This window comes from Lissotriton helveticus, chromosome 3_1, assembly GCF_964261635.1.
Source record: "Lissotriton helveticus chromosome 3_1, aLisHel1.1, whole genome shotgun sequence".
Lineage (NCBI taxonomy): Eukaryota > Metazoa > Chordata > Amphibia > Caudata > Salamandridae > Lissotriton > Lissotriton helveticus.
Window position 1 is genome coordinate 1,674,089,394 of NC_136061.1, and position 14,155 is coordinate 1,674,103,548.

Sequence of the window (14,155 nt, forward strand, 5' to 3'; positions counted from 1 at the left end):
TAAGACTCTGGGCCAGAATTCGATGTCGGATGGACCTAAGTCTGTCCGACATCAATTCGGTACTGGTACCGACCAACCTCCTGTCGGCACTCCCAACCCAGCAATTAGGATGCGACTGAACACTGTTCGGTCGTACTCCTATTCTTGACAATGGGTGCATGCATTCGGACTGGAATGTATGCTCTCATTGTAAAGACAAGAGGTGTAGTTCATCCCTGCACCCCATGTCAGACACCACAAGGTGCCTGCCACAGTGTGCAGGTATCAACCAGGGGCACCATAGGGGCCCCCTCGGTCTCCAACTGAAGGCCGTGCACTCATGGGGGCCCTGCTGGTTGCGCCCAAATTTGACTTCCAAAAGCCTTTCTGTGCAGGGCCGGACTGATTACCGGGCAATTTGGAATGCTGATAAGCTGGGGGCTGATTTCACTGCGGTGGAGGCTGATTTCGTTCATGGAGACCTGTGTGTGCTTCGAAATAATGAAAGCAAAACAAATTTTGTTTAGCACACGCAGGTCTCCATGAACGAAATCAGCCCCCAGCTTAGCAGCATTCCAAACTGCCCGGTAGCCAGTCCGGCCCTGTTTCTGTGTCAGAAAGGCCGGCACAGAAAGGCTGTCAGAATCCAGCATTGTAATCCCTTGGGTGGAAAGAGTCGCATGTGTGATTACTGCAGGCTTTCCAAATGGCAGACAGGCTCTCCGAGCCCGTCAGAAGCCATTCAGAAATCCAGCTTGGATTCCTTTCCGACTGACTCCATCCAAATCGTTTACTACGGCATCGTAATCAGACCCTTTGTGTTACAGAGCTAACGCTTCTGCCAGGAAACAAACTAGGGGTGGAAGGGATGTTTCATTCTGTCCTCAGAATTGGGGCAATTTTGGTCACTCTGTATTACTTTTCAATGCGGAGTTCCAGCCACATTTTTCTCCAGTGAGGCTCCAGAAAGTGAGAGCTGGCGAGCGAGATTTGCCATTCCCTAGCACAATTTTGTAACAAGGGTGATTATTGGCAGTTGGAATCAGAGGGCTGCTGCTGGAGTAGATTTGCAGCCACTCAAGTAGATTTTCTACTCGGGTAGAAGCTAAATCAGCTTGAATGGCTGAACTCGTGCTCAATGCATGGTGCGTTTGCACTGTTTTTCAGTGCTGCTCGTGCTACCAATGCGAAATTGCAGCTGCACATTTTCTGCACATTGATTAAACTCCACGGAACCTTGCAAAGATTTTATGTAACTCCAAGGAATTCTGTGGAGTGAAACTACACAAGTTCCGCCCACCCTGGCACAAAACAAGTAAACAAGATAGCAATGAGTGTTTACAATGTGCTTTCAAACGTAAAACATTGGGAACGCTCTTTTGGGTATCATTGCACTCCTCTAGGGCATGGGACCATGTTTCCCATGCCAGTCAGATGCAATGGGATTCAACAAATATTTGTGATGATTCTTGCATTTTCAAATGAGGAGGTTGTGTTGCTTTAGCCAAACACCTGCCTTTATCATGTGCTAATCCTTCACAAAGATGAAGCAGTCCAAGATAGCGTCTCCTCTGCCAGTAGCAACTGTTTGCACCTGGGGCATTATTCTTACCACAGATCCTGATGCATATCTTAATGTAGTGGCGCCCTCTAAAACCAATATAGCCTGTCTTGCATTTTTGAAAAAATGTATTATCACTGAGAGGAAAGGCAACAAACATATTTGGGTTGGCATGCCCCAATTTTGATAAATCGTGCATTTTGATGTTTGTCATATTGAGTGTATTTTTTTAAAATTAGATTGGAGATTGACAAACATGCCTACAGCAATCAAGAAAAAATGGACACCTTTAAAAATCAATGTCACATCTGCGAGACAGTCAATAAACAGTGTATATTTTCGGTTTATCCAAAGCTGTTTTGTGGCATATTACATGTACTCCTATGATTAACTGCACTACCTGCCTTAATGTCTATATTTAACTTGTTATGTACTATCAAGTAAACAGAAACCCTGGTGTTCATAAAACAATTGTTCAGACAAAACCATCATAGCATGCAGTACAATAATGTGTATTCTTTGTTTAGGTCAAACTGTGCGCTCAAGGCACATCATCATGCCCTCTCAAGGAGAAGGTCGACCTTGTTCTACCCAACTCACTCAGTACAAAAACTGCCCTGCCAACCCTTGCTATAACTGGGTTCTTGGAGAATGGTCTCAGTGTAAAGTAGAGGTAAGCTTCTTCTTCTATACACTTAACACTGCCAAGAGTGATATATAATACACTTCTTAGAAATCAATTAGTAAAAATGTTTGTGGACAAGCAGAGGACAGTAGAAATTTGTGTGAAAGAAACATAGCATTAAAGTAAGTTATAGGTTAAAACCCCATAAAATAATGCAAAATACATTAGAAATTAACTGCACGTTATAATTACATATATACATAAAGCAAATAAAATTATAACCCAAAAATAGCACGTCAGATATTTCCATTATACAAATTGGTATAACTAATTATTTTCTGAATAGTTTAGATTAAAACATTCAGCCGATAATCACCCAGCTAACTGTAAATATCGAGTATAACAAATTCCAGACTGGTTCAGGGTGATTAATCATTAGGAAATTGCAGCACTTTTACTTCAACTTGAAGCAAGTTTATGTTCTACGGTAGTTTCTAAGCAATGAAACAAGTCGCCACAGAGGGCAATCCTTTACAGATTGGTCAAATGAAGACATTTAAGAGAAAAGATTGCAAGAGGCAGGGCCCTACATTTAAATGTCAAATACACATGCCTAGAAGAATCTGGACAGATCTTACCCTGGCAGATCTTGAGCACAGAAGTGTTTTATAATCAAATAAATTGTGTGTTAAGAAAAGAAATGTGTAAATAGAAACATACAGCTGTCACTGGCATTGCTTGTCCTAAAGTTGCAAATCCAAGATATGTGTGAAGTGTTTTAAAGAATGTGTGTATCATAGTAAGTGACAGATTAATTTTTAGGGCTCGGCCTACGTCACCACGAAGTGGGGAGGAGCTCCGAGCTCTATTGTAAAAGTAAAAAAAAAAAAAAAAAAAGTGTCTTTAGGGGTCCGGGCAGCAACATTCCTTAGTGCTCGCGCTTTTTTATGGCATCTGCATGGTGATTCGTCTTCGCTGTGCTGTCTTTTTAGTAGCCTTGACGCGATAGGCTACATGTAATTTCCGGTGGCCATTGTTGGCATTTTCTGTGTGGTTTCGCGCACGGCAGTCCATTAATTTTAATTAGGAGCTGTCAGAGTGCCGCGTTCACGGCGGAGATAATTGAAAGCATATGCCTGCAGTGGCGCGCGCACGAGGCCGAAAGCTGAGCACGATGACTCCATGCCACAGTGTAAGAAAGCGTCCGCATCAAAGGAAAGTGTAAAACCTTTAAAAAAAAAAGAAGTGAAAAAGCAAGAAGTTTCCTGTAGCTTCAAGGCCAGTCACAGTACTTTTTAAGATACCTCGCAGATTCTTCAAGCTAAGACAAGCACCCTTGCCTCGCCAATCCGCGTGTGTTCTAAAATAAAAGTGCGCAGGCTTTCAAGATTTCTGAAAAGATATTTCTAGGGTTGCACGAACATTTGCCTCTTCTCTGCGAGGAGTGATTTCCGTTGCTGTTTTCTCCTCCCTTCAATATGTTAGAGTTTAACAGAGATTTTCGCAATAAACAAAAACACCTATGTAGATTGCGGCATGTGTTATTTACCATCACCTTGAGTTGATTTTTACGTACGTATTTCACACACACGTTCTTCCAGGTTTGAGTACATATATATTTTTTTACCCCCATAATAACGCTTCATCGCTTTGCTTCCGCACCACAGACCTCGTTTTCTCACAGTTTTTAAATATATTTAATTTGAAGTGAAACGTGTTCCTGCAAAGGCCTTTTCTGGTCCTTAAGGTTCGTGTTTAATAGAAGTGTATAAAAGGGGACTCTTTTGCGTCTTTATTTGAAGTAATTCCGCCAGCTATGTAGCATGATGCGCTATTCATTTCATGTGTATAGCGCTTACGGGAAGCTGCGTTGAAGCGCTCTACTAAGTCATGTTAGTACTTGCAAGTGGTAGCCAATGACATATAAAAACGATATGACAATAGTCACCATTTGCAGCGGTACCACATTTAATATTTTCAATATTAGGATTACTGCCTAAACTCGGTGCTTACATTGTCAATGTCTTGTGTATTTGGGTCGGAGTGTGGTGAGCCTGGACTCAGGAGTAAATATAATATTTTTCAAAAACTGATGTAGAGGACACTGCGCGGTGCTTATGGCCCTTTACTGGCCGTTGTTGGTATTTCCACCAAAAGTATTCTCCTTTTATCCACATCAAAAGGATGAAATGCTGAGCCAGTCCCTGCTTTCATTCAAACCGGCGAAGTGAAGCTATCAGGCAGCACTCACAACCTGCCACACGCGACTGCAGCAGGCGCACGCTGCCACTGAGCTATACGAGGAGTGCGGGAAATTAAAGGAGGCGCTTCAGGGGGTCTGGCAAAACAGAGAATATTCGTGCAGTCTGCACTGTTCTGGGTGAGGTGAGAGGACGGACGGAAAACAGAGAGAGAAGAGGGCCGGGTCAATATGAGAAGAACAGCACGGCACATGGAAGTAAAGAAAACACGGCATGTGTGCCGCAGAAAGCCCAAAATAAACTAAAAACGGCAGAAATAAATCACAAAAGGCAAAGGTGAAACAAAGGGCAAAACAGAGCGAAGGTCATGGAGGCAGAAAATGTTGTTAAGGGAAACGGAGGGATGAAGGAACAGACAGAGAACAACAGAGAAAAGTAGGAGAGAACATGAACAAATGCAAACCAACCTTAAATAGAGAGGCAGGGAAAGATGGGAACCGCAAGTGTGACAGAAAAAGACAGGCACATTTGAATCTGGAGTTTATTTATTTATTATAATAATTGTGACCTAATTGTGTCGTAGGTGGTAAAAGGGATGCACAGAAGCCACTTTTCTTAAATATTACTAATTAGTACAACCCCGCGATGCCACACGTTAGCCGAGAGAGAGACGCCACCTACCCACTCCTTCCCTCCGTTGCTATGGTATTTATTATTTACCTGCTACTCTGTAAACTTAGCGCAGTAGTTTTCGCGTATTGGTGTCCAATTTAGGTCCAGGAGGGCCAGTCCATGCCGATGTTTTAAGATACCCACTGATTCTGTGGATGACTTCCATTTATATTAGATTTATATAAATGTGTCTTTTCTGAATATCCTGAAAATCCGAATTTACAGGTTAGCACCTGTTGCCAAAATCTGTGTGACACAAGGATTGTTACGATGAACTAGGGCCGGCTCCGCCATTTATTATTTCATGGTTGATGAAATGAGCACCGTAGGATTAGGTGTCACTTGGGCAGCAAGGTGCAGCGCTGCTTGTGCTGCGCATTTTATAAGGACCTGCGCTTTATTTCCGATTACGTGGGACATGTTGGTTGGCTTTTTTCTTTGGAAGACGCAAGGAGGTATAGATAAAAGACTAATCGATGAAAGGCTAGAATATCTATATTAAAAAGGAAGACATAAAACAACACATATGGTGTGGATGAACATCAGAGCTACAAGGGAAGAAGCAGAAAGCTCTGGGGAAGTGGGCGTGTGAGGAAGTGCCCTTGAAAGGAGGCCAAGGTAATTTGAGGTGAAGTGCCTGCCAGCTGCCGGAATCTGTGGGATTTGCGGGGACTCTAGCGTCTTTGGGTATGGGTAGAGAGTGCAGAGTAGTGAGTAGTGAGTGCAGAGTAGTGAGTAGTGAGTAGTGAGTGCAGAGTAGTGAGTAGTGAGTGCAGAGTAGTGAGTAGTGAGTGCAGAGTAGTGAGTAGTGAGTAGTGAGTGCAGAGTAGTGAGTGCAGAGTAGTGAGTAGTGAGTAGTGAGTGCAGAGTAGTGAGTAGTGAGTGCAGAGTAGTGAGTAGTGAGTGCAGAGTAGTGAGTGCAGAGTAGTGAGTAGTGAGTAGTGAGTGCAGAGTAGTGAGTGCAGAGTAGTGAGTAGTGAGTGCAGAGTAGTGAGTAGTGAGTGCAGAGTAGTGAGTAGTGAGTGCAGAGTAGTGAGTAGTGAGTAGTGAGTAGTGAGTGCAGAGTAGTGAGTAGTGAGTGCAGAGTAGTGAGTAGTGAGTAGTGAGTGCAGAGTAGTGAGTAGTGAGTGCAGAGTAGTGAGTAGTGAGTGCAGAGTAGTGAGTAGTGAGTGCAGAGTAGTGAGTAGTGAGTAGTGAGTGCAGAGTAGTGAGTAGTGAGTGCAGAGTAGTGAGTAGTGAGTAGTGAGTAGTGAGTGCAGAGTAGTGAGTAGTGAGTGCAGAGTAGTGAGTAGTGAGTGCAGAGTAGTGAGTGCAGAGTAGTGAGTAGTGAGTGCAGAGTAGTGAGTAGTGAGTGCAGAGTAGTGAGTAGTGAGTAGTGAGTGCAGAGTAGTGAGTAGTGAGTGCAGAGTAGTGAGTAGTGAGTGCAAAGTAGTGAGTAGTGAGTGCAGAGTAGTGAGTAGTGAGTGCAGAGTAGTGAGTAGTGAGTAGTGAGTGCAGAGTAGTGAGTGCAGAGTAGTGAGTAGTGAGTAGTAAGTGCAGAGTAGTGAGTAGTGAGTGCAGAGTAGTGAGTGCAGAGTAGTGAGTAGTGAGTGCAGAGTAGTGAGCAGTGAATAGTGAGTGCAGAGTAGTGAGTAGTGAGTGCAGAGTAGTGAGTAGTGAGTAGTGAGTGCAGAGTAGTGAGTAGTGAGTAGTGAGTAGTGAGTGCAGAGTAGTGAGTAGTGAGTGCAGAGTAGTGAGTGCAGAGTAGTGAGTAGTGAGTAGTGAGTGCAGAGTAGTGAGTAGTGAGTAGTGAGTGCAGAGTAGTGAGTGCAGAGTAGTGAGAAGTGAGTGCAGAGTAGTGAGTGCAGAGTAGTGAGTGCAGAATAGTGAGTAGTGAGTAGTGAGTGCAGAGTAGTGAGTAGTGAGTGCAGAGTAGTGAGTAGTGAGTGCAGAGTAGTGAGTAGTGAGTAGTGAGTGCAGAGAGACAGTGTGTAAGGGTGCAGGGTGCACATTGTGTTAGTGTGCAGAATGAGTGTACATGATAAACAGTGTGTGACTATGCAGGGTGACATTGGGAGCCCGTAACACACCACATGCACACACTCCATCACACATGAGGAAAACACATTGCCATTTACAATGCCATTAGCTCAAAATCAAATAAATCCGAGCCCGATTGCATTTCTAATGCTTGTTATGTTGGGCGTCAACTACTTTTTTCACTGTAATTATGGAATCTAGATGTGGTCTGAGCATCAATGTCTTCTAGTAAAATGAGTGGCCGCAAATTTTGACCATAAGTGTTATTTGATTTTGTAGCCAAAAAAACTGTAGTGAACAAAGATCCTTCTAAAAATACTATTGTGTAGATACGAGAGTTACATCTCGCCTCTATGTAACAACGTTGTAACTTCATAATACAGTTGAATCACGAGTTTTACCAAAAATCATATTTTTGGCTTAATAGTAATAACATATTTATTTGTTTATAATTGTCAAATGTTATTATTTCTCCCATGCACAAGACAATGCAAAAAGATAATAATTGCAGCATGTATCAATGTAACTTTTTCTTCATGCAACACACATGAAAGTTACAAAATGGCATTTTTCAAAAAAGGTTTGTTCATGTACCGGAAGGGACACCTTCCTGTACATAAATAAACCATGGTATTTTGCTTTTTCCATGTATGCTGCCCAAGGCAGCACACATAGAATGAGCAAAAACAAGGAGAAATAATGCATTTCTCCTCGTTACGCCAACGTAAAACCAGGATGTTCCTGCTCTTAATTTTGGTGCTGCCTTCTATATACGCCACCCTTCTACATAGGGGGCAGGGTCAAATACAATGGGTGTTGCGGTGGAACGCCAACCACAACCACTGCACGCCCCTTTCACGCTAATATTAGCGTGAAAGGGTGCCTTATGTACAAGGCAGCGTTAAGCCACAATAAGTGGCTTAACACTGCCTTGTACATAAGGCAAGGCCCCTTTCGACACCGAACACACACAAAGTGACGTTCCCAGGGAGGTAGAGGCTTGTACATATGCCCCCTAGTCTCTCTCTAAGGAGTTCTACATAGCAGCGAACTCCACACAGGGGGAATGGAGTTTCCTGTTCAAATGCATTTGTTTTCTCAGTGTAGAAACCACTTTTCACTCTTTACCCTAATCAAATATGAGGGTGATCTGTTCCACATAGCATCAGGAAGAGAGTTACTCTAGCAAAGAGATGGAGTACATGTTAACCATATTAAGGTAGGAAAGAAGTTGGAGAGACATTTGTGAGTGCCCACGAATGCAAATGTTTGTGGCATTCGCAACCGTCTAAGGAATAGAAAGTCCACTTTCCTCTACCTGACTGGGATTTAATAGTGCTGCATTCGTGGGAGACGAATCCGCTGCAGCAAATGTCAGACCTCATCCTTATCAATAGTGCCCACTGTTGCTATTTTTGCTCCCACATTTACATTATTATAAATATCTAAGATTATTGTGTGAGTGCATATCGTTGAAATGTTGTACTTTCCGTTATTGTCTGACTGTTCTTTTTTGTGCATACTAGCAGTGACATTGCTCATAAAGTGCACTTTCAAATTGAATATTGCACTTGATACAGGTTATCAGTACAGGTTATTTTGCACCATACGCTGTTCTAATTGTATTCAAGAGTCTGGTTCAGTCATATTTGAAAAGTACATTAGCCCAAGTAAACCTCTAGTTTGCCAGTTCATGCTATGTTTTAAAGCACAAAGATCAAATCAAATGTGCTGACAACTTAATTTTTATTGATCAGAAGTTATGTAGGGCAAGTACATATTTTGAATGTATGCAATTTTGCCGCAGGATTGAGCCTGACTACAGTTTCTATTAAAGGTTGTGTGTATTGAACAGGGCACTGCTTTTTCTTATGTGCAATGCTATTAACAGCCAGAAATATAACTGCAATAACAAGTATTTTCAAGTATTTTCAACACGTGCCTTCCTTACTTGAAGAATACCATGCATAGTAATGGCGTATCTAGTCACCTATATCATCTGGACTACCTCAAACACAGAAATGAATGGATGGATTGTATGTTGAGTGCAGGATGTTATTGAGTATGCATGAATAGGGAGTGTTAGTCGTTGTATGTGTGGTTAACAGGGCTCTTTCTTAAGAATTGCTTGAATGTTTTGTGATATATGAATTATGTATTGTATTTTTTAATGTTTATAAAATATGTAATGATATGATGAAAGTATCCAACAAAAAAGAAAAAAAAAAACTAATCTGGTTGTAAAAAATAATAAAAGAAAAATAATGAAAATGATATAAATCTATGTCATCTGTGGTGATGAAAAGGACATTATTATTGTAAAATATAATTTGAACCATGTCGAATATGTAAACATAAGGTCGTAGGGGAATTACTCTTAGTTCTGTTCACATTGTCCTCTCTTTTCCCTGGCCAAAAGAAGTTTATAGAGGGGGTCCCATATTTTTTGCTGTACCATGCATAGTAATTCCTCTGGAAAATCCTCAAGAATGTAAAGCAGTTTGGACATGTGCAGCACAGACAACATTCATCCATTCATTTTCTTCTATACATTGAATTTGTAATAATTGTGTAGAGCAATGCCCATGAGACGATCCCAGGATTGCCATTTTTTCTTATGCATAGTACATACGCATTCATCCATTTAGCACAGTGATAGAATATACATGACGTGTGAAACAGGTGTTCAGGCAGTTCTGTGCGGAGCAGGTGCAAAGGTAAAGGCACTTTGCAATTGACTGAAAGCACAAGAAAGCGTGTGATCCTTAGTATGAGCTTAATGAAGCATGAAAGAAAAAATAGGTTTTTTTTCCTTTTTCTGGATAGTGTGCAAACCACCAGAAATTGTGCAATGATGTGTATTGAGTTTTAGAAAGGTGGGCAAGCCACATGAAAGGCCCAAGCTGGACTTATACACCATTCAACACAGTTTGGTAGATAGTTTGCTGACATCAGTTTCAGTCAATTTACTACGCCGACCAACTACTTCATCTTAAAAAAAATCTTGCTGCTCCACTTTTAAAGGACTGACTCAATTGTAGGGGTGGGTGGAAAGCGCCGAGTTTCTCTCCATGGAATTCCGCTGAGTTACATGAAAACTGCGAGATTCCACAGATTTACGTGAATGAGCATAATTAGGCATTTTGCGCTGCTCATGCTGATTTTGTAGCTCTTGGAGCTCGTTCCACGCAAAAAAATCAGTATGAATGGCACCTCACAGTGCACCAGAAAGCGCTGCTTCTCGAGTTGATTTTTCTGCCACTCATGTAGATTTTTTAATTGAGAGGCAACATTTTGACCACAAATGGTTGCAACTGCCCGCGACCGCCCATTTTGGGGAAATCTCACGGGGGTCCTCCTTGCAATCAAAAATCTTGCTAAGGGACCCCAAATCTTACACGCACTTGCTAATTCAGGGGCTGTTTACGATGTAATTTGGAAAGCATTCGGACCGAATCGGTCTCGGAATCGGTTCCGACAGAATCGGATTTGGGGAGTCCAACCAACTGATTGCAATGCGTCCGAATACGATTCGGTCCGACTCCCATTGACTTCAAAGGGAGCCTGTTTTCCAATCAAATAGACGGGCTACTATTGAAGAGAGGGGTGGCTAGGAAAAATCGTGCACCCTGCAGCGGGCACCACTTGGTGCCTGTCACACTGTGCATGGTTGAAAAGGGGGGTCCCTTGGGATCCCTCAGGGACCCCATTTGGAAGGCTCTAGGTGAAGAGGGGCATGCTATGGGCCCTCAAAGTCAGATTCCAACAGCTGAACCATGTCGGAACAACTGATTCAGAAAGGCTGTCCAAATACGACATCGTATTTGCTTTGTCAGAAATGCGGTCCGTAGACCTGTACAAGTCAGCTCCGACTGACTCAGTTCCTCCGAATGTCACTCGGAACCGAATCGGAACTTACTCGAAAAGTCCTAACGCTTTCCAACTATCATAATCGGTTGGTCAAAAAGATGGGTTCCAAATCAGATTCAGCAGACCCAATTCTGGTTCAGAGCCTTTCCGACCATCATCGTAATCGGCCCCATATTTGTTGCGAGCTGCACACAAATAAAAACTCTGCCATGTGGTAGTTGGTGGCATTTGGCTGGTACTCTGCATTTTAGGCAAAACTCCACCAACTCCGCCGGCGGAGCTGAATTTATCGCCCACCCCTACTCAAAGGTACTGTGTATAGCTGCGAGGAGCTGGAGAGAGATATTTTCAATGGAAGCACCTGACTTTCCTTTTTCAAAAATGTATACCAATAAAACAATGTTTAGGCCATTTAAATGATTCCCTTTAAGTTGGCACAATAGATGATAGTTTGTGTGGAGTGTAAGATGCTTCCAACTTTACAACCACATTCAGCAAAGAGCAGGCGTAAGAGGAATGGCAGAACAGATCTTTCATGACTGCCAAATGTCTGCATGTCTTTTCTGAAACTTTTAGCCAATGCAGAACCTTGAATTGTAGGTCTTGAAGTTTTGTATTACAGTATAAATTTCAATTGAAAATCTTACATTTAAAAAACAATTTTAGAATAAGAGCCAGGACTGGTTCAATCTGACACATATGAAATGGTGTCACTTGGGAGCAATGGAAATCATAGTTTCCAGGAGTAGACTGCTTTATGGTAAACTGTGGAGCAGAACCTAAATGGTGTCATGCCATATTAAATATCAATGCAGAAATAAATATTCCGTTCTTAATTCTGTTTGAAAATGTCTTCAGAAAACACTTTTAATCATCAACGTGTATTTGTGTTCATAATTTAGGCAGTGATTTGTATTCCTATCTCTCAGAATGTATACCATGATTTGCAATGTTTCTCCAATTATATTAAAAATTCTGAAGCAGCGTGGCCAGGAATTTAATAAAAAATAAATGGGACACAAAACAATAAAAAGTAGCATTGCAAATACCCAATGCATTACTATTTTCATGCTATGTTGTCTTCTACCCTGAAGTTGGATTTTACAGATATCTATAATGTTCTTTGTAACAGAATGCTAGAATCACACCAGTCCACACCTAATAACAAATGTTCTAGTTTTAAACAAATAATATGAAATGAAACACTTTTAATGATTTCACAGTTTCTGGCAATTTCTGCACTGTGAAAACATTAAGGATGCGAACAATCTGTTTTGCTTCGCAGTTTACAACACAAAAAAAGTTATAAACTATTAAAAATCATAATTGCGTGTTTTTTACTGCTTGCCCCATCTTGACCTATATCCTTATATGCTCTAAGAGGCTTTTAAGATGTGTTCTTTATCGCAGAGATGAAAAACATTAGAAGGCGGTAGTACAAGACTAAACCCTGGCAGATAGATGCAGGTGCATAGATCGACCTTTTGAGAACCAAATCTCAGGACAGCTCCACCTTCCTGTGTAACCGGCCCACTTATTAGAAATCGACTTGGAACTGAAAGCAAGAAATAGTACTATGGCGATAAATGAATACAACATCATACATATACAGAGTGGAAACACTGCCAATACCATTTCAAATTATGCATGAAGAGCTGTTATTTAAAAAAAAATCTTACTCAAACACAATACTACAAAGTAGTTTACTTGATGGCTACTTGAATGTGTATCCTCCAGTAGAAAGAATGGCTAACTGTATTTGTACTGCATTATACTTAATAATATCAGACATAGGATAATTTACATTTGGAATGTAGTAGATGCATCATGCAATCATCATTACCAGCGGTTGGAAAATGTCCCTCTCTAAAGAAAGGGTCACCCCAAACATTTTGCCTCCCACCTTCTGTTTTCCTCACCTTTTTTTCCTGGCTTTAGGACTCTGAGCACTTTACCACTGATAACCAGTGTTAAAGTGCATGTGATGTCTCCTCTAAACATGGTATAATTGGTTTACACCTGTTTAGCATATTTAATTTACTTGTAAGCGGTCCTGTAAATGTAATGCTACTAGTAGGAATGTGGCACTGATTGTGCCACCCACACAAGTAGCCTTTCAAATCTGTCTCAGGCCTGCCACTGCAGGGCCTGTGTATGCAGATTACTGCCACTTCGACTAGCTGGCAGTGCCAAACTGCTAAATGTGTTTTTCATTACTGTGAGGCATACTCCTTTCATAGGTTAGCATTGTGAATTCCTTAATAAACTTTTAAGCTGTAATTCCGGATCAAAAGAAGTAGCTGCATCATGTTTTATGGCTTTGGAATGGTACTTGCAAATCCTCTTTAATGGTAAAGTTGGATTTAACATTACTATTTAAAAAAATGCCACTTCTGGAAATTGCGAAAGAAACAATTGATGGATGGAATGCTGGACTATGCATACATTCACCCCGAGTCACAAGTATCAGGGTTAAATCCATAATTCTTTAGATCACCACATCACCCCAGTTTCACCCAGACATGTTCAAATCAGTCTTGACCATGTTCCTTGTGCGAACAGTCCAGCCCGAACTTCCAAGTCAGGTCCTCCCTGGAATGGAAATAAGCATCCTGGAACCGGTTTCAGGGTAATTTTAGAAAGTGGGATTTTCTCTACTCCTACTGCTCTGTGTGCCAGCAGCCTACATCCAATACACATCTGGGGTGGGTGACAGCTACACTTTGGGCATTCACTCTAGACAGACACAAACATAGGAAGGGTAGGTGTGATAGAAAAATCATCTGCATTCAGATAGTAGTTGCTAGGCAGGGAGGGAGGGTGGGTTGAGACTTAAACCTGTATAGGCAGTATCCTGTTTCCAACACAAAGGGCTGAATAGACTCTGTTAGAAATGGGATCCCTGGTTCACTGAGATATGCACCCAGGCCAGGCAGAAGCCACCACTCTAGTCAGGGTAAACTAGATACACACTAAAAGATAACCTGTACTCAAACTCTGGTAGCTTCGCACAGAGTAGTCAAGCTTATCTAAAGAGGCAATGTGTAAAGTATTTGTGCAACATTCACACAGTAACACAATGAATACACCACAAAAACACTACACGTGGGTTAGAAAAATAGACAATATTTTTCCGAGTAAAACATTACCAAAACAACAAAAATCTAATCAGTAGAAGTCAAGATATGAATTTTTAGAGATTAAATGCAAAAACAGGGCAAGTAGCGC

General features: G+C 41.6%; 1 protein-coding gene across 1 annotated transcript in view; it reads left to right on the top strand.

The window, feature by feature from the left end:
* The window catches only part of THSD7B (thrombospondin type 1 domain containing 7B), a 1,994,218-nt gene that overhangs the window by 1,871,594 nt on the left and 108,469 nt on the right, over positions 1-14,155 (top strand). Inside the window, exon 21 of the mRNA XM_078682458.1 lies at positions 2,068-2,213. Coding sequence (XP_078538584.1) covers positions 2,068-2,213 — 146 coding nt within the window. The remainder of the gene's footprint in view (positions 1-2,067; positions 2,214-14,155) is intronic.